This window comes from Cervus canadensis, chromosome 8 (genome assembly GCF_019320065.1).
Source record: "Cervus canadensis isolate Bull #8, Minnesota chromosome 8, ASM1932006v1, whole genome shotgun sequence".
Lineage (NCBI taxonomy): Eukaryota > Metazoa > Chordata > Mammalia > Artiodactyla > Cervidae > Cervus > Cervus canadensis.
Window position 1 is genome coordinate 64,129,135 of NC_057393.1, and position 27,170 is coordinate 64,156,304.

The window sequence follows — 27,170 nt, forward strand, 5'->3', positions numbered from 1 at the left end:
GGCAAGAATCGGAGAAGGCAATGGCAACCCAATCCAGTACTCCTGCCTGGAAAATCCCATGGATAGAGGAGCCCCGTGGGGTTGCACCCCAGGCTGCAGTTCATGGGGTCGCAAAGAGTTGGACACAACCGAGCGACTTCACTTTCACGCATTGGAGAAGGAAATGGCAACCCACTCCACTGTTCTTGCCTGGACAATCCCAGGGATGGTGGAGCCTGGTGGGCTGCCGTCTGTGAGGTTGCACAGAGTCTGACACGACTGAAGTGACTTAGCAGCAGCAGCAACAACAGAGGCAAGAATACTGGAGTGGTTTGCCATGCCTCCTCCTGTAGACCACGTTTTATCAGAACTCTCTACTATGACCTGTCCATCTTGGTGCTCATAGCTTCACTGTGTTATTAAACAGGCCCCTTCACTATGACAAGGCTGTGATCCATGAAGGGGCACCTTAATTCTGCTTTCTATCAAAGCCAGAAGTGCCCTCAACAGTGCCCCTTACCGAGGCCACCTTCACCTCTGTTTAAATGTCTTTAAAGGAATCAGTGTCTATTCTCTTCAGGAGATTTCCAGTGGCTACCTCGTTCACTAGATGGGAATCACATTTGATTAGAGGAATTCCAAATTCTAGATTCTTAGATTGCCAGGCTCATGGAGAAGTCCCTATTAAGGTCACTTGGTTCAAAAATGAAGCAAAAGTGTCTGCACATAAGCGGATCCAGGTTCTGTCCAACAGCTCTTATGTATCAGTGAAGCGGAAGGCAAGTAAGGAGTTCAATCTGATGAAGGATTTCATCAGTGCTTGGGCATGAATAACAGGCAGCCATTCTTAGTCAGAAAGCTCATCTTACCTTATCAGTGTGCTCCCGGGCTTCCCAGGGGGCTCAGTGGTACAGAATCAGCCTGCCAGTGCAAGAGACACAGGAGACAGGGGTTTGATCCCTGGATTGGGAAGATCCTCCCAGAGGAGGAAATGACAACCCCCTCCAGTATTCTTGCCTGGAGAACCCCATGGATAGAGGAACCTGGTGGGCTACAGTCCCTGGGATCACAAAGAGTCGTACACGACTGAGCGACTGAGCAAACTCTAACCATTACAGCTATAATTCTTAAATCTGGCTGCCCATCACAGTCACTGAAGAAATGGCTTTAAAAAAAAAAAAAAGAGGAATAATTGCATATAAATGGGATCATAACATACATGATGTTTTTATTATAGAAAATTTGTTTCTCTCTCCTTTCCTTAAATCAGTCCCTACTGTTTACCCCTGCTCCCACCCTTCTCAGACAATAATCTATTGTACATATATCTGTATTTTTTTGTTCGTGTAATCCTGTGCAGACGTATATATATCATGTATTTCTGTTGGGGATTATTTAACAGATTTTTTTCTTTTAACTCAGTAATACTTGAAAATTCCTCTAAGTCATCTAGTTTAATTCATTTCTTTTTCTTTTTTTTAAATGGCTGAATAGCATTTGATATTGAGGATACTATAAAGTATTTAGCCATTCTGCTGTAGACAGGCATTACTTTATTTCTAGTTATTAGTCAAACAATGCCACAATAAACTGATATTTTTGTTTCTTATTCTCAAGAGGGTAAGAGGCTAAATATATTTTCAATCTTAATGGTTATCTCTAGATTGCTTTTTAGGAAGACTATAACATTTCACATTTCCTCTAACAATGTTTAAGGCTATTCTCCCACATTCTTTATGGAAATCTCTTAAAAATAAATATTCCCAGGCTCTAACCAGAAAGATTCTGATTTAGTATGTCCGTGGAGAGATACACAAAGCTGTATTTTTAAAAAGTTCTAGATGAATCAGAGGTAATATTGGAACCACTGCATTTAAGCCCAAGAATATATTAAAAATAACTGGCCTTCTAGCTTATTATTAGCAATATCATGCTTTAGCTAGGTACACATATTAGAATCAAAATATCAGATCAAGATGTGAATTGGCAATAGACATATATATATCAAATGTAGGTCAAGGGTGTGTGCACTTTCAGAAGGCTTAATTAGTTGTATTGGGGCAAGCCCCTTGGGAGTCACATATCCAGTTTGGAGCAGCTCATCTCTTTACAGTCTCACAAGATTTTTAGGAAGAGATAAACATTTAGAATTTGTTTAGAATGTAAGTGATTAGAGAGATGCTAATGAGGAAATAAAAGACCACACTTACACATATAAAATGTTGAAGAGCTCCTGCTCATAGTATATAATTGGAAGTGAAAATCCAAAGACTTGAGTTTTAATCCTGGTTAAACTACTTACTACTTGTCAGACTCTGGAACTTATTTTCCTGTTTTGTAAAATGAGATGGTTTAATATATGATTACTATGATAATTTCCTAACTAGACTGGAGACAACATTTCCCTTGTCATCTCAGATGCTCTAGAGAATTACTGTCAGGCAATTTCCTCTATATCTATTATAAGTCTTGGACCCAAATCTGACAGCAGCAAAGCTGATTATATTTACTATTTAGCTATGTGTCCACAGAGCCCCTTCTCTTGGGCTTGTGTTTGAGATCCCTATGGCCTATGGGAAGCTATTCATATCCTGAAACTCCTGTTTCTACATTCTAGGAATCCATCCTCCATTGAATTCAGAGATGAATATTTGTTATGTAATGAAGCAAAAACTCCAGAGTTTTGTGTTGCAGGCTGAGTGCAGACTGGGAGAAGAGATGGGTTCAACTTGTATTTGTGTTTTCCTCCTCAGGCTCTGCAGATGGTGTAGGGAGGAGGCTGCACTCAGCCCCTCGCCTTGGTCTCTCAAAGACCCCGACAGCAGAAATGGAGCACAGTCTCCATGAAGTCAACACAGTGTCTGCTTCTCAGGTAGCCACCTCAGGTTCTATAGTTGTGGGCATGGGGTGGTGTGTTGGGAAAGAATTATGGAGAGATGTGAGTGGTGGGGTTGGTGATAAGGCAGGGCATAGGAATGTGGGGCTGTTAGAAGAGAACAAGATCTATGATTGGACTTCTTTTGAGTGAGAGGAGATTGCCACATGGCTGCTGCTGCTAAGTCACGTCAGTCGTGTCCGACTCCGTGCGACCCCGTGGCTACTACCTTTTAAATATACCTCATTCGGATCTCTACTATTGAGTCTTACTTACCCTATTCTCTCCCACATCCCTCGGGACAGAGTCTGTGGGAAAACTGCAGGTCTGATGTTACGTGTCTGCCTGTGTGTCTCTCTGTTTGAAGGCCGCACCTTGCCGAGGCCCCAGCAGGGAGTATGGGGAGGATGATCAGTATGGTGCGGAGAACTTTCGGCGCATCTCACGCAGTCTCAGTGGCACCGTTGTCTCAGAGAGGGAGGAGGTCCCAGTCTCTTCCCACAGTTTTGTAAGTAGAATCAGGGTCTGTCTATTTAGAGCATCTTCTTTCTCTTGCTAGGTAAAAATATACTGCGGGTGAAGGGGCAGGAGAAATGGAAGGTTGTAATTTAGGGAAAGCCACGTGCACTCAGCAAAAATGAGGACATGTAATCATTATTTTTTTTGGTCACACGTTCACTTGGAGCCTAGAAGAATGTTCTTTCCCTGTAGCAGTTATGGAAGGTGTAATGTAGGCTTCCTCAGGATGAGAAGAGTCCCAGAAGCCTCGAGAAGAGTCTGAGGAGCCATGATTGCTGACTGGGTCAGAATCCATTGCACTAATCAAAGGAAAAAGAAGAGATGGGATGAAGTATTGTTTTGCCTGTTCTTCCCCAGCCTAGAAAATGACCAAGTTGGGTGCAGTGGGCTTTCAAGCTGAAATGAAGCATATGCATTGGCAGCAAAAGGAAAATGACTTAAAGTCCTATCTTTGGGGCATTTCATATAGAATTAATGCAGTAATCTATAGATGAAAGGGACAGGGATATCCAAGTCAGCAAAGATCAGCAAACTCAAATAGTTTCAGTGGTTGGATTTCTAAAATGTGCCTTTTGAGAATTTTATACACTTGCCTGAGGCAACTTGAGATTTTATTACAGTATAGGTCAGGATACAAAGCACCAGTAGTACATTGAAGCTTGCTCACCATGTCAGTTTGATAAAAAATTTTAAAAAACAGGTCTTAAATATGTGGTATAAAAATAGAAAAGTACAAAAGGGAAAACTAAGTCTCTTCCACCAGTTCTTCAGATCCAGTTTCTTTCCCAGTGACTACCCACGAGGTAGTCATTTTTTCTAGTTTATTGTCATAAATTTATAAATAGCTCTGAACAGTTGACCACTCTTTTTGGAAAAGGTGGTCTTTTCTGCCCAGCATTTGTTCTCATATACCTTTAATGGCAAGTTGTTCTTTTCCTAGGAGAGTTGGCTTCCTTTTGGCCTGACTTCTGTATCATTCACTTATTCATTGATTCATTCTTTTAAACAAATGCTTTCTGAGCTTATCTTCTAGGTATGGTGCCGAAAAATGGTGTTGAGTGAGCTAGATACAGCCCCTGCTCTCTTGACTTTACAGTCTACTGGAGGAGACATATAAACAATTATAATATAAGTATGATAGGATTTAGTGCTATGGAAGCAAATAGAGGGGACATCTAAACCAGGCTGGAGGAATCAGGGAAGTCTTCCTGGAGAATTAAAATGAATGTAGCAGATAAAGGGGACTGAAGCGGATATTAGCTGAGTTAAAAAAAAAAAGGCTCTAATGATAATATTTGAGGGAAGAGAAGCAGGAATATATTTGGGGGGAGAGATATGTGCAATTTTGGACGTATTAAGCTTGAGTGGAGATAGATAATCTGGTAGGCTTTTGATTCTGAGACATTTGAAATTGAAATTTGAGAATCATAGCCACTGAAAAGAGGAAGAGAATTGCAAAAAGAGGAAAAAAAACAGGACATATCTCTGAAGAGAATCAGACTTAAGGTTCTTCTTTTGAAGAACCCCAAAAGGAGACTTGGTAAGAGACTATGGAGATGGAAGGGGAGCCAGTGAAGAGCGGTGTCTTTCTTCTGGTGACTGTGTCACCTGCAGAGAGGACTGGCATCTCGTCCTTAGGCCATTTGGTAAATGCCGACCACGCGCCATGCTGGGTTAGGTGCTGTGAGCACACATGGATGAAACAACACAAAATATCTTACAATCTCAAAAAAGAAATAAGATACACTGGCATATAGATTATTTTATTTAATATATTATTTATTAAGTGCCTATAATAGTCCTCCAGGAGCTGTTCAAGGTTTATGGGGATACTGGAGTGAAAATAAATGTATGCTAGTAGGAGATAAAGACATTAAATAAGTAAACCCAGACAATGTGTGATAAAGAATAAAACAAAGCCAGAGGCTGAGGAGTAAAGAGGTAATAGTGGTTATTCTCAGGGCTGTTTTTGATAGTCAGGAAAATCAGCTCTAAGAAAGTAACATTTGATGAGAGACCTCAGTGATACGAAGGTGTAAGCCATGGGAAGAGTATTCCCAGTAACAGAAACACAAAGTGTAAAGGCCCTAAGGTGGAATAAGCTTCGTATGTTTGAAGAACGTTAAGAAGGTTGGAGTGTAAAAGGCACAGGAGTGGTAGGAGATAAAGTGAGAAAGATCAGCTTTGCCATATCACATAGAACTTGCAGGCCACACTAAAGGAGGCAGTGGGCTGGAGACAGGAAGACTACATTGGAGGCTGCTGCAGTGGTCTAGTTGAATTTAAATATAAAACCTGTAGGTAGAAATGACAGTATATGGCATAGGCAACTAATGGAATTGTGGATTAAAAGTGCAAAATCAAGGGCAGTGTCAATATTTTGAGTCTAGGTGACTTAAGAAAATACAGTACCAGAGGGAGGAGTTGGGAAGAATGTTGGTTCAGTTTTGGACATGTTAGGTGTCTCATATATTAAAAGACGTGTTTCTGAGACTTTGCCACATAAGTGAATGACAAATGAAGAACAAAGTAGGTCATAAGCAACAGTGAGTACAGACTTGACAGGCAGCACCAAAATGGAGACTGGAGGGTAGCAGTAACAGGAGAGATGGAGTAGAGAGTTTCTGACTGTACATTTAGGGAGATATTAGTTCCCAATATTTAGAGTGAGTGTAGACTTTTTCAATCTTTTTGGCTTGCTGAATTTCTCATTTCTTCTCTATTTTAAATTTTTATTAATTGTTTTTAGAGGCTTCTGTTATTTTTTTTTTTTTAAACTACGTCACACGACTTGTGGGATCTTAGTCCCCTGACTAGGGATTGAACCTTGGCAGTGAAAGCTTGCAGTCCTTACCACTGGATAGCCAGGGAATTTCCCTCTTCTCTATTTTTAAATTTCTATCTCATTCTCTAATTTTAATAGTAGCATTAAGGACTTTGCTAAAGACCTTGATGTTAGGATTGGGAAAGTGAGGGTTATGAGGAAGACATATTAAGAGAAGAGAACTGTACTTTGGTGTCTTAAGTTATAGTGGAGGATGTTTCATAGTCAGGGTGTTTCCTAGAGGGGCTGATGGGAAGAGTGTCGAGTAAATTGGGTCCATCTCTAGACTAAGGAATGTTTGTACTCTAGTTCCTTCCATATCCCCCTGCTTCCCTCACTGTGTTTACCCAACCATATCCTGCTGTGTGTTAATCCTCATCTCTATGTTTTTTTTTTTTTTGTCTTGTCTCATTGTAAGGATTCATCAAGCGTGAGGAAAAAGCCTTTGGAAACCTGGCATCGTTGTTCCAGCTCCTCTTCCCTCCCTGTCATCCATGACCCTCCTGTATTTCTCCTTGGTCCCCACCTCTACCCACCCCAACCACAGTTCCTGCCCCCAGATGTCTTGATGCCCAGCATGGCAGGGGAGCCCCATAGACCCCCAGGTAACTCTCCCCAAATCTAATATTATGTGCTGGAAGGTAGTACTTTTCCAGGGACGTGGAAGAATCAAATCAGTGCATCTGTTGGGGGGTGGGGAAGGGGAAGGACCGTCCCAAGGTGGAGTTGTAAAGGGAAATGAATTATTGCTTTAAAGATCAAGCATTGATCTTGGTGAATCATGACTGAATGATTTCTTGGGCGACATGGGGTCTAGACCAGAGCTCCCAGAATCTAACTACTCATGAAAATGAACTGCTTCAGTTGTGATAGGATATGATTTTAAGTGACCCAGGGAATTAGTACCCAGTCTTTAGGATCCCCCAAAACAGGAAATATCATCTCTATCAGCTGTTTTTCTCTCCTTTCATCCCAAGTCTCAGTTGAGGGATGGTCTAGGAGGATGAGTAGTGAATGGCAGACTTGGAAAGATCCTATGCACAGAATACCCTTCCCATGTATAGAGACCCAGACAATCCTGGGGAAGGTGGGCAGCATCCTTCTGGCTTTCTTTGACCCTCCACAGCAAGATTTGTTCCATTTTTCCCCTCGTGGACCAAATCTACAGTTTAAGGCAGTGATTCTTAATGAGAAAGGGGAGGTGCCCATGGCATCTAGTGGGTAGAAAGGCCAGGGATGCTGCTAAACATCCAGCAATGCACAGAGAAGTTTCCTTGCACACCCCTACCCTACTCCTAAGACAAAGAATTATCAGCCCCAAATATCAGTAATGCCAAAGTTGATAAACCTGTCTATGGGTATAAATCCCCAGGGAAAAGGATCTTCTTAGAACTGAGTAGTACTGTTGATATTTGTGTCCAAATTTTAGGGAGCTTTGGATAAGCAGGCCTTCTGGATAAATAGACTTCTTATTACTCAGTGGAGCTGCCAGGTCACCAGCATCCTTTGAGAGTTACTAGAAGTATCTGATCAGTAAGGCAGCATTTATTGCAACTTGTTCTGCACCAAATACTACAGTAAATACATGGGAGAAAGAAGGCAGTTCTCTGCTCTTAAAGAGCTCAAAGTTTTGGTAATCAGGTATATATATATGTATAGTACAACTATTGATGGAATTTAAAAAATAAAAATGAGAAGTACAGTTTAGAAGTGATGTTTGGAAAATTAGTTATTTTGCTTCTTTTAAGTAAAGGGGAATCAATGTATAGAAAAGGCATTCTACATTATGTATGTGGGAGTAGTGCAAACAAAAGCGAAATCTTGGAGAATGAACACAAATGTAAGCAGACACAGTTCAACTGGAGTCAAAAAAGTACCATGTTAAGAAAAACTGAGTGATGTTTTGGAGTGGTGGCTCTAAGGAGTAAAATTATCACAATGAGAACATATATTTGGAATATCAGAGAGCCATTCATGTATGTGTGTTTGTGTCTGTCTGTCTTTTGGAGGACAGATTGTAACGCAGTGAGATAGGAGTATGGCAACATCCAGGAGACTGTTTTATTTGCACAAATTGGCAGTGATTTGATTTTAATGTATATTAAGAATTTTTAAAAATGACATTAAAAGCAAAGCTAGGTTCCGTCTTTCCCTTATTTGTATGTTCTTAAAGAGATGGGGAGTTGGAAGGAACAGCCAGGAATGGTCTTCTGGGAAGGATAATAGTTTTATTGAAGATGCTCAATCTTTGGGTTTCTTTTCTCTCTCCAGGAACTTCGAGGAGTGTCCAGCAGTTTCTGGCTATGTGTGACAGGGGTGAAACTTCCGAAGGGGTCAAGTACACAGGAAAGACTTTGAACTACCGGAGTCTCCCCCATCGTTCCAGAACAGATGCCTCCCGGGGACCATGGTCAGAGGCCAACCAGCATATTGGGGCCAGATTCCTGACTACTCCAGGGTGCAAGCCTCAGCTAACCCACACTGCCACACTACCAGAAAGACACCAGGGCCTTCAGGTTCCTCATGCTCAGTCCTGGGGGGATCTTTTCCATTCACCCTCCCATCCTTCTGTTGTTCACCCTGTGTCGCCATCATCAAGCAGTCTTTGTGTACCCATGAGGTCAGCTTGGAATTCAGGTCCTGTTCCAGGGTTTCGAGCCCCTGGTCCTCGAAGAGTAGATATGCCCCCAGATGATGACTGGAGGCAAAGCAGTTATGCCCTGCCATCTAGACACAGGAGGACAGGGAGAGAGGAGTTTCTGTTTGTCCTAGCAGATGCCCCTGGCAGAGAGCAGATGAGGGGAAGAGCCCTGCAGCACAGCAGGTGGTAAGGGTCACCCCTCTTCTCTCCTGGAGCCCCAGCTTTCTCTGTTAAACTGTACTGCAGCGGAGTTGGTACCCTGCATCCCTGCCAAGGTTGAGCAAGTCTTAACACAGAGTTGGCAGTTTCTCCCAAGGGTGCCAGGAACCCCTAAGGAGACCTGGCTTTGAGGGAATATTTGAAACTCCAATTTCCATTCACCTAGCAAAAGGAAGCAGCCGCTGTGTAGGGTTTTATTTGATCCACTTTAAAGATGAATCCATGTTACTCTGGACACTAGCCATTCCTTAGGATCTTAGGGTCACCATTTTATTCTTGAATACTCTAAGCCCTCATATTCTGTTCCCTGTTATATTACCAACTTCTCTGCTTTGTTTTATCCACCTACCCCTATTATCCGACCTTCTGTCTTTTCCATCCCTCATCCTTGGAGGGACATGTAGCCCTGTAGTCTTGGTCCTGACCACATCATTCAGGCTAGCCCACCTGCCCAGCCTGTCAGCCTTCCCTCAGCCCCCAAACCTTAGGCCTAGAATGTGGGGCTGCCAACATAACATGTACTCTTCGGAACAGATGGGAGTCAGGCACACTAACATACCCTCCTGTCCTCAGCAGCACAGCCATTACTGCCACTTGCTCAGTCGCCGCTGTAAACCTTCAGAGTCAGCTGAACTATTTTAGGGCCAAACATACTGTTTTTGTAAAGTATTTTTCATTAATAAATCTATAAGATAGTTCTATTTAATTCCTTGTCATTTAATTGTCTATTTGATTCCTTTTGTATTTTCTTGCTCTTTTGTATTGGGCTGGGGAAGCAAGAAATACCAATTCCCAGTGGCCTGGGGCTTAGTATATGGCTTTTGACTGAGTGAAAGTGAGGAACCGAGGAGCTGAAGACTGGTTGAAGGGTATGTATTCAAGGTAGGAGTCAATGAGTCCTAATATGGAGTGACTTTCCTTGTTGTTATTGCTGCTGGTATATTTTCTATCCCTTTCCTGCCAAGAGGCACTCAACACTTTCATACTTTCTCCTTGCCTCCTCAGGGAGATTTTCTGGGTTTCAGACTCCTCTTACAAACTCACTCCTGATCTAGGGACTCTTGGTGCCCTCCCTCTACACATTTCTCATGTGCGTCTTGTCCCTCCCTTGCTCTCTTCATATGGCTGCACCTTCCCTTCCCTCCAGAATTATGGCACTTCCATGTCAGAAAGATCCATTTTCACCCCTTCCTCACTTGAAAATTCCTCTCCCTCTAAAAAATAATATGTGAGCTCCCTTAGCAAACATTACCCACTGGGCATTTCTCTTCTCTTAGATTATTCCAGCTCTCAGGATCATTAAGATTGACAAGTCAAGAGGTAGAGAGGTGGTCTTTGAGTCGTTTGGACTAATGCTTGCCTAATTATCACCATCTATTATGAACAGATTCTGAGCACATGTAGTATCGAGCAGGCAGATGGGCAGGCATTTCTCACCCTATCCTACTTGAATCCTGTGCCATCAATATAATATAGATCTGGAACTTCCCTGACAGTCCCGTGGTTAAGACTCCATGCTTCCACTGCATAGGGCACCGGTTTGATCTCTGGTTGGGGAACTGAGATCTGACATACCTCTAGGTGCAGCAAAAAAAAAAAAAAGATATATATATCTTAGGATATTCTGATCCCTGCTACTGATCGAGTACCTCTCCTGGTGTCATAACAAATACTCTTCTTCTAATAATTATTGACTGAACAATCATTTGTTGTCCCACTACTCCCTTCCCCGTGAAGGTACATCTTTCAAGTTTCCATAGACAATCTGGGCCCACATTCTACCGTAGAGGTATTTCTTCAGTTTAGTTCAGTTGCTCAGTTGTGTCCGACTCTGCGACCCCATGAACCGCAGCATGCCAGGCCTCCCTGTCCATCACCAACTCCCAGAGTCCACCCAAACCCATGTCCATCTAGTGGATGATGCCATCCAACCATCTCATCCTCTGTCATCCCCTTCTCCTCCTGTCCTCAATCTTTCCCAGCATCAGGGTATTTTCCAATGAGTCAGCTTTTCGCATCAGGTGGCCAAAGTATTGGAGTTACAGCTTCAACATCAGTCTTTCCAATGAACACCCAGGACTCATCTCCTTTAGGATGGATTGGTTGGATCTCCTTGCAGTAGAGGTATTTCTTATGAGGAACTAATTTCCAATTCCCTATTGCCTTCGAAATCTCTCTTTTCTGAGTGAATCAAGAGGGAGGCTGTGTCCTTTCAGGTGAATTTCGTAGACTCAATGAACATCTCGGTGACAAAACTCTTCCTTTCCTCTTACCTGTTTTGATTCTTAACCCTTAGAGCCTAGTCTGCTCTACCTGCATTCTTCGTGCTTTCAGATTCTTGACAATTCCAGGCTCTAAACACAAGGGCCAGATTGTCTCTCAAACTCCATTCTGAACCGTTGCTTCGCTCTAGAACCTACAGTGCTTCCTCTTAATTCTTATGTCAGTTACCCGGATCTGATAGTCAAATTGTTATACTTTTTTTTTTTTTTCTCTATTTGTGGGAGATTCTTAGGTTTGGTCACGTCTCCCCGTCTTTCTAGGAGATCCATGAAAGCCGGTGTCATGTTCCCTAGCACTCGTTCACCGCAGGAACTAGCTACAGACAAGCATCTCTCCACACTCTCTTTTATTTCTGCTTGCCCAGAATTTTAAGCTGATCCCTTGGCATGGTCTTGTTTCTCTCCTAGCTTCAGTAATTTTGCTCAAGTCCCTAGAGCCTGCTCCGCCCCCGCCCCCGCAAGCGCGGTGCATGCCGGTCTTAGCCCCTCTGTAGGGAAAGAGGGTCCGCCATGTTCCCCGGCGGCGCCGCCGCTTGGCTCTGGTAGCCGCCGCCCCCGCCCCCAGCCCCGCCCGGCCCAGCGCCTAGCCGAGCCCCGGGCCCAGCATGGCCGCCCCGGAGCCGGCCCGGGCTGCACCGCCCCCACCCCCGCCCCCGCCGCCCCCTCCCGGGGCTGACCGCGTCGTCAAAGGTGAGAGGTGGACGAAGCCCTGGGGGCCTGGCCTGATGAGATAGCTGTGTGAGGGCGGGCGGGAGACCGTCCCCTCCGGAGCGGGCCCGGAAGGGCGGGCGAGTGACTGGCTGCCTCACTTGGGGAGTGGCCCCTGGGCGGGCCCCTGCTGGGCTGGGCTGAGTAGGTGGTGGCGGCTCCGAGGTCTCTCGCTTGCCTGCGGGCCGTGGCAGAGGTTTCGTTCTGTAGGTCTCCTAGCCGGAGGGGTGAGGCTACTAGTCGCAGTGAGCCTCTTTCTTTTCCTGCCCGGCCTGTCAAAGCGGCCCTGAGGCCGCGATTAGCTCTCTGCACCACGACAGCTGCACGCCTGGCTTGCCGGGGCGAACGGAGGGGCTCTGAGACCTTCAGCCACGCGGGGCTGGGCGATGAGCAGTCAGAAATCACCTCGCCTTTGGCCCACGCCTGCTCCCCAGTGACAGCCGTCCGCCCTATTCGCGCCTAGTTAATGCCAGCCGCAGGGGTTCGCACTCGGCCCTCAGGTGTCACCCCGCGCGGAAATTGGGGGAACTGTATGGGATTGGACTAGGGTGAAGGGACAAGCCAGAATTTGGGGGCCCCGGGTTTAAGTGCAGAAGAGATGAAAAAAAGACAGTAAAAAAAAGAAAAAAAAGAGCTTCGGGGATAGGAAGCAGCATTTACTTAGAACCGGCAACACTGGTCAGAGGGCAAGAGGGGTTAGCTCTCCCGTGCATGCAAACGCCTACACACTCCCCCAGAAGAAAAAATTAAATATTTCTCCGTTGGTGCAGAATTTATGATTGTTTAACTACAACCGGTCATCACATTAATTTGAAATAGAGAAATTGAAGGCTAATTTAGAATTGCTTAAAACTCCCATGCTCTCTGGGAGAGCCCATAAACTTCAAACACTGCTGTGGAGGTGAAGAACATAATTTGAAATGATTTTTCTTTATCATGTAGCTTGGTCAATAAATTGAAATCATTTTAGAATAAAGTTTTCTTTATTGTACCACATTTATTTTTGAAAGATAGATACTTCTTTTATTTGTTTTGTTTATTTCATTCAATTTCTCAAACATACTGGCATATGTTTGAGACTGTTTAAACACTGTTAGCCCAGTTTTGGAAATCTGACTAGACATGTTTCCATTAAAATATTTAAAAACAAGAAAAACTTTTTGTGGTTTTTAAATTTTAATTTATGAATTCTAGCCTCCTTTAATGATAATACTAATTTGTATCTACGTTTATGTAGACAATTTAAAAAACTTAATAGTGTATATATTCGGGCCAGGCATCAACTGAAGAAAGCTTTTATGGAATCCTTGTCCCAAGAAGTCTTTTAAAAAAGAGAAAAAAGATTGGTAGTTCAGACATTCATGCTATTGTAAAATCTTGAAGTTTTGTTGGATTGGGAATAGGAGACATGAGCTGCCTGTTAATTTTCTGACAGTATACCTGTGCTGTCTATTAATTTCCCCTGGCACTTTTCACCCTACTATTAGATGGGACAACCAGTCACATTTCTGAACAGTAAGTTTATGCTATACTTATGCTTGTGAATCTCCTTGATTTTTGTCATTTATATGGTAATGTTTCCCTTGTACTGCTTTAATACAGTAAAAATAAGATTCCAGACACACGGCATGTTCCTTAGGGGTGGGTTGTGAATACAAGACACAGTCATATTTGCGGTTTACTGATACGAAATAAAAGTCATTTGATTTAGGTAAATGGGAGTTTGTTGATATAGAAAATCATAGTAGAACTCGTGGATATAAAATCCCATGTACTTAGTAGTATGCTTTTCAAGACAGCTTTCATTTCTTTATGGAATTTGTTAGCTAGTTGGAATGGTCGATATGGATCACATGCTTTAGAGATAGTGTGCGATAGATTGGTTTGTGCTGCTCCAGGAATTTCTGGCTTCCTTGGAAGTTACTGGGAAATAGAAGTCTTTTATATTTAATTTTCAAGCTTCTTTCTTGCCTTCCTCAGTAAGTAATTGTAGTATAATGTTGCATTTGATGACAAAAAACCCCAGTTTGCTGAAGCTATATAGCCATGGTGCTAATTCAACTTAAGTTTAACTTGTTACAAATCTAGATTTAAGTCTAGTATGTGCTAGTTTTGCACCATTTCATAGTGGTAAGGTTATAGAGACCATCATTGGCATTGAATATAAATAGTATTTTACTCCCTGAAACTTTCCCCTGTTGTCTCAGCTTTTATACTCTTAGACTTCTAGTCAAGAGGCTTGTATTTTATGGTCACATAGGTTTTGAAGGGGAATAGGTCTTCTGTGTTTAGTATCAAATGCCTGAATTTCACGTTATGTGAAGTTTGAGATCTTGGAATATGGTAGGTGATTCATGTATAAATTATCTATTCACTGAAATTATTAGTGGTAATTCCATATCCCTGATTATGGGTGATTAGGTTTCCTGGTTCATTAAGACAGTTCAGTTCTGGGCCTGCTCCAACTTCTGGCTCTGGTCAAATTCATCTTTTTGAAAGTTGGTGGAACCCAAGTGGTTTAGGTTTACTATGCCCTCTTAACTATTTTCTGTTAAGCATTTTTCTGTCTTTAGCTAAGCTAGTAAGCTTGCAATAAGAAAATAGAAACAAAAAAAAAAAAGAAAATAGAAACAAACTAGGAAAAACAGTTAATTTTTCCTTGTGCCTTTTTGCCACATCAGCAAAATTGGTGTGTGTAATTAAAGCATAAAACTCTGAATTTATTTGTATTGTTCTTCCTCCTCCCCCTGAAATTTACTTGACCTGAAATGTCCAGGTACTTCCTTTTTTCCCTCAGATACTTTTAAAATGTACTTTTTACTGTATAGATGAGGTCCCAGATTTGTAAAACTAGATTTTCCCTTGAAATTAATAAATCTATTACACTTGATGCAAAAATTCACCTTTATTGCTTACAGCGCATTGTGTATTTTGTGTACGTGTTCATTTTAGCACCCACGGTGCTACTCACTTTCTTTTGCATTCAGCATGTTTTATTCCCTAGGTTTTATTATCCTTATCTCTTAAATTATCAGACTTTCAGATTGAACCAAAATGTGTGTGTTGTAAGTTTTTTACCTGTTAAATATCTAATGGGCAGCCTTGTGATTCATTAGGTTCTGTTGCCTGCTGCCCTGCTTAAAAATCAGAGTTTGTTTGGCTCATGTGTTTTCCAGTACCTTCGCTTTAATAGGATTGCTTATTTTCATTACAGATTTTCAGATGACCCACATAGGTCTTGGAGTCACATAGCTACTTCAAGTGTTTTGTGTGTGTGTGCGCGCCAATTCTAGTTCATTATGTTTGTTTTTTTAAAAATAATTTTATTTATCTATTTATGGCTGTGCTGGGTCTTGGTTGGTGTGTTTTCTTTTTTCTAGTTGCAGAGAGCAGGGGCTACTGTCTAGTTGTAGTGCGAGAGCTTCTCATTGTAGTGGCTTCTCTTGTTGCAGAGCATGGACTACAGGGCGTGTGGGCTTCAACAGCTGTGGCACGTGGGCTAAACAGTTGCGGCTCCCAGGTTCTAGAGCACAGGCTCAATAGTTGTGGTGCATGGGCTTAGTTACTCCGTGGCATGTGGGATCTTCTCAGAAGAGGGATCGAACAAATGTCTCCTGCAACGGGAGACAGATTCTTTACCACTGAGTCATAGGGAAGCCCTAGTTCATTATATTTTGAAGGAACTTGGATTTTAATTGTTTTTCTTTTTTACAAAATCTGTTTTATGGACTTAACCTATCTAATAGAGATAATTCTTGAAAATGATTTTTCTTTTCCTTTTTACCCTAGTCAAACTGTTGAGCATACTAAAATAAATCTTCAGTACCATGTGTCCTAGAGAAAGCAAGGGAACAGAGAACAGTGTGTGTGTGTGTGTGTGTGTGTGTGTGTATATGTGTGTATGAGAGAGAGAGAGCAGTGAGAAGGAAAGAGAACACTCTGGCAACAAGTCATCTTGGAAGGAAAATGCCAAGGAAGAAATACAGCTGCTCAGTAGTGAGGCAAAAGCTCCAGGTTCCGGTGCTGTTGAATGAATTGGCAAGAGTTATAAGGAAAAGTTTGGTGAAAGAATTTTGATTTATTAGATGAGATGTGTTTTAGTGCCAATCCTATGATTTCATTTCAGTATAAAAATGTTTATTTTTACATAGAGATGAAATAGTGAAGTCGCTCAGTCATGTCCGACGCTTTGCAACCCCATGGACTGTGTAGCCCACCAGGCTCCTCCGTCCATGGAATTTTCCAGGCAAGAATACTGGAGTGGGTTGCCATTTCCTTCTCCAGGGGATCTTCCCAACCCAGGGATTGAACCTGAGTCCTCCACATTGCAGGCAGATGCTTATATGGTATGTAAAATTTATTTTTGAAATTCAAAGTAACCAAATAGCAACTACTTATTTAATACCTGCCATATACCTAAAAATTGTAGGGAAACAGTGTAAAAGATAAAATACATTCTTGGTCCTTGGGGAAATAGGTACTCATGAAAAGTTAATAATTTATGTCATAAGACTGTGTGATTAATAATTGCCAGTTAAGTGGCAGACCCAAGAAGTTGAGTTCAAAGGAGATAGGGATGAGTCTAGATTTGATTGTTAGCAAGGGTTCGTATAGGAGGAAAGAGCTTTGAGGATGGGTAGAATTCAAACCGGAGAAGGCAATGGCACCCCACTCCAGTACTCTTGCTTGGAAAATCCCATGGACGGAGGAGCCTGGTGGGCTGCAGTCCATGAGGTCGCTAAGAGCTGGACACGACTGAGCGACTTCACTTTAACTTTTCACTTTCATGCATTGGAGAAGGAAATGGCAACCCACTCCAGTGTTCTTGCCTGGAGAATCCCAGGGACGGGGGAGCCTGGTGGGCTGCCGTCTATGGGGTCACACAGAGTCTGACACAACTGAAGTGACTTAGCAGCAGCAGCAGCAGCAGGATTCAAATAAGCAGAAGATTGGGACCATTTATTTGTGCATCATTTATTGAATATGGGTGTTAGGGATACAGAATTGAATTAGATATATTAAGTAAGATAGATTTTTCTTGGAGGCAGTCTAGTGGAGGAGACATTATTGCAAATAAATTAATGTAATGTATTAGGTACAAAGTGCTGTCGGAGCTGTATAGAGGAATTGATTCTTACTTGGAGAGAAAGCTTCACTGAAAGGATTATGTTTTGAGTGGAACCTTAAAGGATGAGTAGAATTTCTTTAGATATTAAGGTGGGGCTGAGATAGAGAAAATATTTTCTAGTAGAGAAAACAGCAGTAGAAAGGCATGGAGTTTGAAAAAAGCATGGAATGTGTGGCAGTTTTGGGTAAAGTTCCTTGGCAAGGAGTAGCAGATGAAGTTGAAAAGGTTTTTTTGCACACTAAGTTGAGGACCTGAAATTTAGGGAGTATAGCCTCTGGATGATTAAGACTGCCTGGGTTTGAATTAAGACTGCCTAGTTCTGCCTTGGGGAAGGCAATGGCAACCCACTCCAGTACTCTTGCCTGGAAAATCCCATGAAAGGAGGAGCCTGGTAGGCTGCAATCCATGGGGTCTCAAAGAGTCAGACAGGACTGAGCGACTTCGCTTTCACGTGTTGGAGAAGGAAATGGCAACCCACTCCAGTGTTCTTACCTAGAGAATCCCAGGGACGGGGGAGCCTGGTGGGCTGCCATCTATGGGGTCGCACAGAGTCGGACACGACTGAAACGACTTAGCAGCAGCAGCAGTTCTGCCTTAATCATTTCACTGAGGACAAGATACTGAGTATCCCCAGCCCTCAATTTTCTCATCTGCGAAATACAGTTTAATAAAGTTACGGGATTTTTGAAGGATTAACAGAGACAATTCATGAAAATTTGTACCATAGTGCCTGGCCTGACGCATTATTGAAAGTTTTAAAGTAGAGGGATGACCCAATGTTTTGGTTTTTGAAAGGTAACATGATATTGTTGATAAGTGATTACTGATTAAAATGGAAGAGACTAAAATCAGCGTGTCAGAAGGTTAATGGAGTAGTCCAAGTGTAGAATGACTACGGCATGGATGAATTATGAGAAAGAGAAAAACCAAATATGACACAAATCCTTAGTAATATTAGAAAGTAGATATACAGGAGCAATGACTGGGTGTGGGAATGAAACAGGTAGAAGAGCAAGCTTCTAATTTTGCTTTAGTGATTGTTTAAATTGAGCAGTTGTAGTTAGAGGCAGAGATTGGAGTGATAGGTAAGAGACTGGGGATGGTTAAGAAGGACTTTGAAAAATAAGTTTCAGAGTTTTGTCTCCTTTATTCATTAGTCCTTTTTGGACTAAACAGTAAAGGGTAGAAAAGAAATTAGGGTGGAAACCACCCCAGTATTTTGAGTAGATTTATTTAGCTGTGCTTTGTACAATAAAGGGGGAGGAAAAGTAGAGCTTAGATTTTTCTGGTACACAAAGTGATAAGAACTTGAACTAGCATTGCAGCAATGGAGATGTAAAAAAAAAAAAAAGAGAAAATTTAAAATAGAGTCCAGAAAGAGAAGAGTGACATCAAAATTTTAAATCTGAGTGACAGAGAATGATGATTTCATAACAAAAATAAGCCAGGAAGGACAAACTAATTTTTTTTTTTTTTTAATTTTTTTATTAGTTGGAGGCTAATTACTTCACAACATTTCAGTGGGTTTTGTCATACATTGATATGAATCAGCCATAGATTTACACTTATTCCCCATCCCGATCCCCCCTCCCATCTCCCTCTCCACCCGATTCCTCTGGGTCTTCCCAGTGCACCAGGCCGGAGCACTTGTCTCATGCATCCCACCTGGGCTGGTGATCTGTTTCACCATAGATAGTATACATGCTGTTCTTTTGAAACATCCCACCCTCACCTTCTCCCACAGAGTTCAAAAGTCTGTTCTGTATTTCTGTGTCTCTTTTTCTGTTTTGCATATAGGGTTATCATTACCATCTTTCTAAATTCCATATATATGTGTTAGTATGCTGTAATGTTCTTTATCTTTTACATTTAAGGTAATTATTGATAGGTGTGGTCCCGTTGCCATTTACTTTGTTGTTTTGGGTTCACGTTTATACAACCTTTCTGCATTTCCTGTCTAGAGAAGATCCTTTAGCATTTGTTGAAGAGCTGGTTTGGTGGTGCTGAATTCTCTCAGCTTTTGCTTATCTGTAAAGCTTTTGAGTTCTCCTTCATATCTGAATGAGATCCTTGCTGGATACAGTAATCTAGGTTGTAGGTTATTCTCTTTCATTACTTTCAGGACGTCCTGCCATTCCCTTCTGGCCTGGAGGGTTTCTATTGATAGGTCAGCTGAGGACAAACTAATTTTTGAGGGAAGGGTATTGTGTTCAAAGAACCACCACAAATTAAAAGGAATTCAAGGGATACCTAGAAATTTTGAAGACAGTGCTGTAGGATTTATTGAACCTTTCCTTAAAGCATGTGGCTAATGCATGCTTCTACCCCTGGCAGCTGGGTGGGTTATACCATTTTTCCTGATGCAGGAGACTTTTGATGACTCTTTTAATCAGAAGAGCATTGTTGCCGGGTTGGTATAAGACAAGCGGGTACTGAAGTAGTATTCTGAAGACCTCAGTTTCAATCATGACTCTACCCCTTACTAGTTGAAACACCCTGAGAGAGCCATTAACTTGTCTGAACCTGTTATCCTCTCTGTGAAATTGAGATAAAATTGCCCTACCAAACTCATTGGATGTCTCTGATAATCATAGGATTATGTATATGAAAGCATTTTGTAAACTGTAAACAAAGCACTAGAAATATATTGTCATTGCCATGTAAATTAGTGTAAAGATAAGTAATTTAGAAACTGTAACTAATGTTTCATTAATTCAGTAAATGTTCATTAGTACCTATCTTCTAATCACTAGGTATATAGCGATGAAAGACAGCTTGCTCCCTTTCAAGGAGCTCATAAGCTTGAGGGGGGAAACAAGGTGGTTACAGTGCAGCTGATAGGCACCACGCTGTAGCTGTGCATCGTATGCTTTGCTGTGAAACCGCAAAGGAGGGGCCACCATTAACCTAGCCAAAGAACAGGAAAATTTTTCAAGAATTGGAACACTGATATGAAGTTTAAGGACAAAGAGAAATTAGACAAAATGTGGAAATAGTGTACCCATAAATAATAGGGAATGCAATGTACAGAGGTTTTTTTGAGTGATGTAGTTTTAAAAATGAAAATAATATCTGGAGTATAGTATGTGTCTGGAATATGAGTTAGTGGCAAAAGATGAGGGTTGGAAATGTAGGCAAGGGTCAGATTAGAAGGGATTTTGTATGACATGTTAAAGTACAGAATTTGGATTTTATGTGATGCATCCAGTCTTGCAACAGGTGGATGTTGAGATCTGAATTTTAAAAAGAGTATTCTGAGTTATTGTCAAACCTGGGAAAAATTGAAAAGATTTTTGTAGTTTTAGGGGGAAAAAAAGGTCCTCATTCAGTGTCTTAGAACCAAAGGGATGAAACCAGACCAGAGAATTATCTAGGACCTATTTATTGGCTGTGTTAGGGTGAGGAAGAAAAAGACTTTTAGGATAATTTCCAGATAAATAACTATATTGGTGATAGTTTGGAGGGAAAGTTCATGCATTAAGTTTTGGCTTTATTAAGTTTAAGATACTTACGAAACATCCAAGTGGAGATATTTAATAGTTTAATAGGGATTTGGAGTTTAGTGGCACAGTCTGGACTGAGTAATCTATTTGGGAGTCCACAAAATATAGATTTTGGTTGAAGCCATAGTTACAAATGAGAGGAATATAATATGAGGGCCAAGGACAAAATTCTCAGCCACACTGTCATAGGATTAGGAAAAGGACTAGAAGTTCATGAGATAGGCTAATCAGGTATGACCAGATAATTAAGAGAAAAACCAGGTGAGTGATTTCAAGAACCCAAGAGAGAGAGTTATAAGGTGAAGGAATAGAGCAGAAGCCAGATAAATGTGGGTTGAGGAAAGAAGACAAAATGTGAAAAAATGAAGGTATCCACTGTAGATTACCTCTTTCAGGAAGCTTAGATGTAAAATATGGGATATATATGGCAGAAACAGGGATGAGGAGTAAGGGAAAATTACTTGTTGGGGTTGTTTTTAAGATCATAGAGAATTGGGTACAATCTTCCCTTGGTATCTGTGGGGATTTGATTCCAGGATACCCCTCCCTCTTTCAAAATCAGTGGATGCTCAAATCCCTTATATAAAATGGTATAATATTTGGATATAGCCTATCTGTATCCTCTCATTTACTTTAAATCATCTCTAAATTACTTATAATACCTAATACAATGTAAATGCTATGTAAATAGTTGCTAGAGAGGCAAATTCAATATTCTCTTTTTGGAATTTTAAAAATATTTTTATTTTTAAAGTATTTTCTGTCTGTGGTTGGTTGAATCCTCACATGCCAACCTGTCATTTTGGAGGGCTGGCTGTATGTTTATCTGCTCAAAGGGAAGACCCTATGGAGAGTTGGAGGCAGAAAAAACAGAATGGGGGCATGGGTGGGTGGGAAGAGTGAGTGAAGTGAAGATGTTGGGGGTGGGGTGGGATTCAAAGCACAGTAGAATGCTTAATATTGGGTGGGAGGAATCTTCTTCATTGAGATAGGAAGAAATGTAAAGATGGATACTGGTATAGGTGTAGATGGAGAGGAGCAGAAAAATGACATTTGGTCTGAAGGTCTCAATTTTCTCTGAAAAAGATGCAAAGTTGATTACTTAGTAAGAGAGAAATTAACTTTAGGGTTCAAGGAGGAGGTGACCATTTGAAATCTCCACTGAGGAGAATGGGAGAGAGCACAGACAAGGATGTTTAATTGGATTGCTGGCAAATACCAGTGACCAACAGTGTTGGAGACCATTAATTTGTATAAGCACTGAACTGTTTTGATGATTTTTTACTTAATGTCCAACTTTAGAAACTAGTTCATCTAAGAATTGGAGTTTTATAAGTAGAAGTACAAAAGAACAAAACAACTCAGGATGTTGTTTAAAAAGTGGGTGGTTGATGGAATAGCTTCAAAATTACAGGAAGCGAAGGTTTCCAGAAGTGGTTGATTAGGAGAGGTGTCCAGGTTCTTGATATACTTGGAGAACAAATAGAGAAAAGGGAGTGAGTCTGAAAGCATTAAGAGATTTTGGTCATGGAGTAAGAGATTGGAATTCAGAATTTCAGAGGTAGAGCAGAAATTATGGGCAAGGCTGGGAAAGCTTAAGTGGAGTGGAGCTCAGAACCTCTCATTTCTTGAGTTTATATAGGTCATCCTCAGGGACATTGATGATGGTGGTGCTTAGAGAGGAGAAGGCTTTTGAACTAGGAACCTGAGTTTCATGTGAGAGTTGACCAGAAGTGTAGTAGATGGCTAGGACAAGAATAAACTAGCCAGAAGACATGAACCTCAAAGGAGACAGCATTTTCCTCTTCACAGGAGTGATGTTAGATGTGGAAATGGAGAGCTAAAAGACTATAGCCTTTTCTGCTCAGAGTGGTGGGAATTCTGGAGGCTGCAGTGAAGACGATTGGGAGGGAGGAGAACAGCCTGAGGATGTTCTTATTCAGTCACTGAGTCCTGTCTGACTCTTTGCAAGCCCATGAACAGCAGCATACCAGGCTTCCCTGTCCTTCACTGTCTCCCGAAGTTTGTTGTTACTCATGGTGTGAATAAAAGAAATACAGAGACAAAAATCAAGAGGAACTTATTTTGGACAGTTGTGAGTAATGGCAGTGATGAAAAGCACAGACATCTGAATGCTACTTTGGAGTAGAGTTTTCGGGTGGCACAGGCTGTGCCCCTCATAGCGTTGGAGGCCTCACCGGGCTGGTAGTTTGCAGTCTTTGCTTAGGGTTGGGCAGCAGGGAAAAGCTCCTCTGTTTATTGACCATTCACATCGTATGTACGTACATTTATGTGCTGGTTTTTCCCTATCTAAAACTTAGAAGAGTTGGAAAACAGTAATAGTTGGCTGAAGATGAATTAGAAATGTAAAAAACCAGTTAAAAACCTAAAATTAGATGGAAATGTTTTAAAAGTACCTTAGGAGTTGCAGAATGGTAGTAGTTGAGAATATTAATTTCTCAATTAATAACAAATTCAACCCTCTATTGACCAGCAGTGTCAGTAATTAATTTCCTATTAGGCCAAATTCTATTTGGTCAGTTTTCTTTTGCTTAGATCACCTGCTGTGGCTCCTTTTTCCACCTGCCAAAGAGCACAGTGCCTTTTTGCCTCTTATTTTCTTATTTACTGATATATTAAAACATTTTTCCAAAACTTTCTACTCTCCCGTTTCAGTGTTGTGTTTAGTTTTCATCTGCTTTTATCTATGGTGACATTTCTTCACCTCTCTACCTGCTCATTCCTTAAAAGGTATTGCAGCTGTTGTTGAAATTTAAAAGTATGTCTTGAATTGAAAAAGAAATGGAAAACATAGGTCTGGGGGCAGTGTATACTTTTTTCCCCCAAATGAATAAGACATTCTGACTCTTGGTTAAAGAGGAGCAGTACCTCGGTGTGATTTGCAGTGGGGCATCACAGTGTGCATGAAAACATGCAGTACCACAGGTGACTGGCTGATGTAGGGGAAGGTCTCCCACATAGGTTTTTAGGAAGTTCTGTATTTTGAACAAAGTTCAGCTATTAGTGGAATTATGTTTTGATTATTAGGCATTATGTTATGCATAATCTGGAATGCAGCATCTTAAACAGTATCTCTTTTCCTGAGTAGAGAAAAAATTCTCTTGGCCTGATGAGAAAAATATCCCAGTTTGATCTCAGAAATTTTTATTTAAGAGATATTTAAACTTTTCATTTTCATAATGTCCCAAAAGTAACTTTTGATTTATTTGGTAATTGTTAATTTCTGTCATTTTTAAACTGTTGATTTACTGCTAGTGGCAAATTTGATTATAGCATATAGTATGCTGCTGCTCCTGCTAAGTCGCTTCAGTTGTGTCCGACACTGTGCGACCCCATGGACGGCAGCCCACCAGGCTCCTTCGTCCCTGGGATTCTCCAGGCAAGAACACTGGAGTGGGCTGCCATTTCCTTCTCCAATGCATGAAAGTGAAAAGTGAAAGTGAAGCCTCTCAGTCGTGTCCTACTCCTAGCGACCCCATGGACTGCAGCCCACCAGGCTCCTCCGTTCATGGAATTTTCCAGGCAAGAATGCTGGAGTGGGTTGCCATTGCCTTCTCCGATAGCATATAGTATAATAGTCTGTTTAATCTTTGGTTGAAGAAAAACATACATTAGTAAAGGTTTTTATTTTTTTAGAATCTGACATAGCTATATTTGGGCGACCCCATGGACTGTAGCCCATCAGGCTCCTCTATCCATGGGGATTCTCCAGGCAAAAAATAACTGGAGTGGGTTGCCATGCAGTCCTCCAGGGGATCTTCGCAACCCAGAGATCGAACCCAGGTTTCCCGCATTGCAGGTGGATTCTTTACCATTTGAGCCACCAGGGAAGCCCTATTTGGGGAAGCAAAATGTACTTTAATGCCTTGTTCTAGACGCAGTAAAAAATAATGGGAATAAATGTGTTCTAAAGAAGTAGGGAGAAGCAAGTTTTGTTTTATTATCAAAAAAGGGTAAAAGCTAGAGGGATTGATGATTTCAAAGTCTTTTAGAAATGGTTTATATTCCTCTGCTTTAGTTCTTATTTCACTTCTAAGAACTGAGCTCTTCATAAATTATTTTTCTGCTATGAGAATATTGCTATTTATTATTCTTTCTTAGGTAATTGATAAAAATTCTAACCCAGTCCCCTGATTTGTTACTTTAAGTTGAACTGTGAAGAAGTGGTTCATCCTATACTTTTCCAATCTTCTGTATAATAATTGATAATCACAATGATGGTCAGGAAGATACTGTGTACTATATGCCCATACACAAAGCGAGTTTTTTCTTTAAAAATTTACTTCAGAAAAGAGAGAAATACATTTGGGTCTATATGTAGACTACATTCTTACTATAAATTTCTTTATTTTTTTTGAAAAACAAAATACTCTTTGGTAAAAAGCCTAAAACTGCTTCAACCCAAGCTGATTTTGAATGTATAAAGAGTTCGTTTGTTGGATCCAGTTAAAAAGGAATAAAAAATTTTAACAGATATATAATAACTTTTCCTAGGTACATGACCTTAAGGTGGATGCCATTGAAAATGGACTTTCATGTTCTCTATTCCACTTAACAGATTTCAATTTAAAACAATACAGTTGTTAAATACTCGTGGAAATCATAAATATATGCTACAGGAGTAAAAAGGCCAACTATTTCAGTAGTTAGACAAATGGAAATTGTGTTTTAGGATAAATTTGCAGCAATAGCATTGAACATGTGTTTAAAAAGTACTGTATCTTAAACAACTTAAATGGAAGTGAGAATGATTTGCTTATAAAAGTTAGATGACAAAAAATGAATCCAGTGGTAAGGAATGCACTGATGTCAAAAATGTGTATAAAGATTTTTGAATGAAACTGTTATGTGAAAAATGAAGGTAAGAGAAAAAGCAGTATTTAAAAATTATCATTTATTAATATTAATATTATTTTAAATATATATATGCATCTAAATTAATTTAAATCCGTAAGTAAATGTTTGGCTGTTTTAATCTATATTCCTAGAAATTTCTGGGCTTCCCTGGTAGCTCAGCTGATAAAGAATCCTCCTGCAATGCAGGAGACCCTGATTCAATTTCTGGGTCGGAAAGTTCCCCTGGAGAAGGGATAGGCTACTCTCTCCAGTATTCATGGGCTTCCCTGGTGGCTCAGACCGTAAAGAATCTGCCTGCAGTGCAGGAGATCTGGATTCAATACCTGGGCTGAGAAGATCCGTTGGAGGAGGCATGGCAGCCCACTCCAGTATGCTTGCCTGGAGAATCCCCTTGGACAGAGGAACCTGGCAGGCTACACTGCATGAGGTTGCAGAGTCGGACACAACTGAGCGACTAAACACAGCACAGAAATTTCTGCTCAAGTTGGCCAGCAGGCATTATTTTATATATTTTTATCAGGAAGTTGGTCAGTTACCTTATATTTGGGATTTCTATTTATGCTTGTATGGTATTAAGTTATATTTATTATACCTCATTTAAGATGAAGAGTGTATAATATGTTTTAAGAGTTCTGTCAAAAAATGTTTTGGCTTAAAGAAAAAGCTTTAGTTATCCTGAATAAACTTAATTTTGTGAGACAATTCATTTCTCTAATAATTCTCATGTTGTTATATATAGATTATTTTAAAAAGAAGCATAATTTGATTTCTTTTTTTAAAAAAGCTTTTAAAAGTTAATACCTCTATCTAGTAAATGAAGAAACAAAAACTTCAGCTTTTCAGTTTTGAATCTTACTTACCTAGATCCATTAATTAGTTTTTATGTTAATATATTAATAGTGATTTTTTTTATTAATTAAAAAAAATTTCAGCTGTTCCTTTCCCCCCAACACATCGCTTGACATCTGAAGAAGTATTTGATATGGATGGGATACCCAGGGTTGATGTTCTGAAGAACCACTTAGTAAAAGAAGGTCGGGTAGATGAAGAAATTGCACTTAGAATTATCAATGAGGGTGCTGCCATTCTTCGGAGAGAGAAAACCATGATAGAAGTAGAGGCTCCAATTACAGGTACACTTATTTATGTTTCGGATATTATTTTTTTTACTGTACCACTGTTTACATACCTAATTATAAAACTATTTATTCTTCATATTGTATACTAAATTAGTATTACATGGACATTATCTTGAATTTCCAGATTATTTCCTATAACTTTTGAAAGTTTTTGCCTGTTTTCAATGAAGAAACATGATCCTAAATAATCTGAGTGCAGAAGTTAGTCTAATATGCTTTTACGAAGGTTTCATCAGTTGAGTTGGCCATCATTGAATTTGATTCAACAAATATTTATTTACTATGCTTTCAGTCATCAGGGGCAAATACCTCAATGCCATATCAGATACCAAAAATGATCATTTAGAAGTCATCAGAAAGTATGGAGTTAGAATGGATATTTTACTGCCACCAATATAATTTTATCATCCTAAGATGTGCATGCTTGACTTCCTAAAGAAGAGTTTTATAAATTTAGATGAAAATTTTGTCACTT

At 40.6% G+C, this 27,170-nt stretch overlaps 2 protein-coding genes across 26 annotated transcripts in view; both read left to right on the plus strand.

Moving 5' to 3' along the window:
• The window catches only part of USP54 (ubiquitin specific peptidase 54), a 118,797-nt gene extending 109,034 nt beyond the window's left edge, over positions 1–9,763 (plus strand). For 17 of the 18 annotated variants that reach the window (XM_043476563.1, XM_043476566.1, XM_043476565.1 and 14 more), the window contains 4 exons: positions 2,733–2,851; positions 3,222–3,362; positions 6,616–6,802; positions 8,469–9,763. In XM_043476563.1, the coding sequence (XP_043332498.1) occupies positions 2,733–2,851; positions 3,222–3,362; positions 6,616–6,802; positions 8,469–9,028 (1,007 nt within the window). In that variant the 3' untranslated portion in view covers positions 9,029–9,763. Of the gene's footprint in view, positions 1–2,732; positions 2,852–3,159; positions 3,363–6,615; positions 6,803–8,468 lie in introns of those variants that run through there. The other variant, XM_043476581.1, reaches the window with a different exon arrangement.
• Positions 9,764–11,808: 2,045 nt separating this feature from the next.
• The window catches only part of PPP3CB (protein phosphatase 3 catalytic subunit beta), a 48,134-nt gene continuing 32,772 nt past the window's right edge, over positions 11,809–27,170 (plus strand). For 3 of the 8 annotated variants that reach the window (XM_043476587.1, XM_043476590.1, XM_043476588.1), the window contains exons 1-2: positions 11,809–12,029; positions 26,489–26,689. In XM_043476587.1, the coding sequence (XP_043332522.1) occupies positions 11,945–12,029; positions 26,489–26,689 (286 nt within the window). In that variant the 5' untranslated portion in view covers positions 11,809–11,944. The remainder of the gene's footprint in view (positions 12,030–26,488; positions 26,690–27,170) is intronic. The other 5 variants (XM_043476584.1, XM_043476585.1, XM_043476591.1 and 2 more) reach the window with 2 other exon arrangements.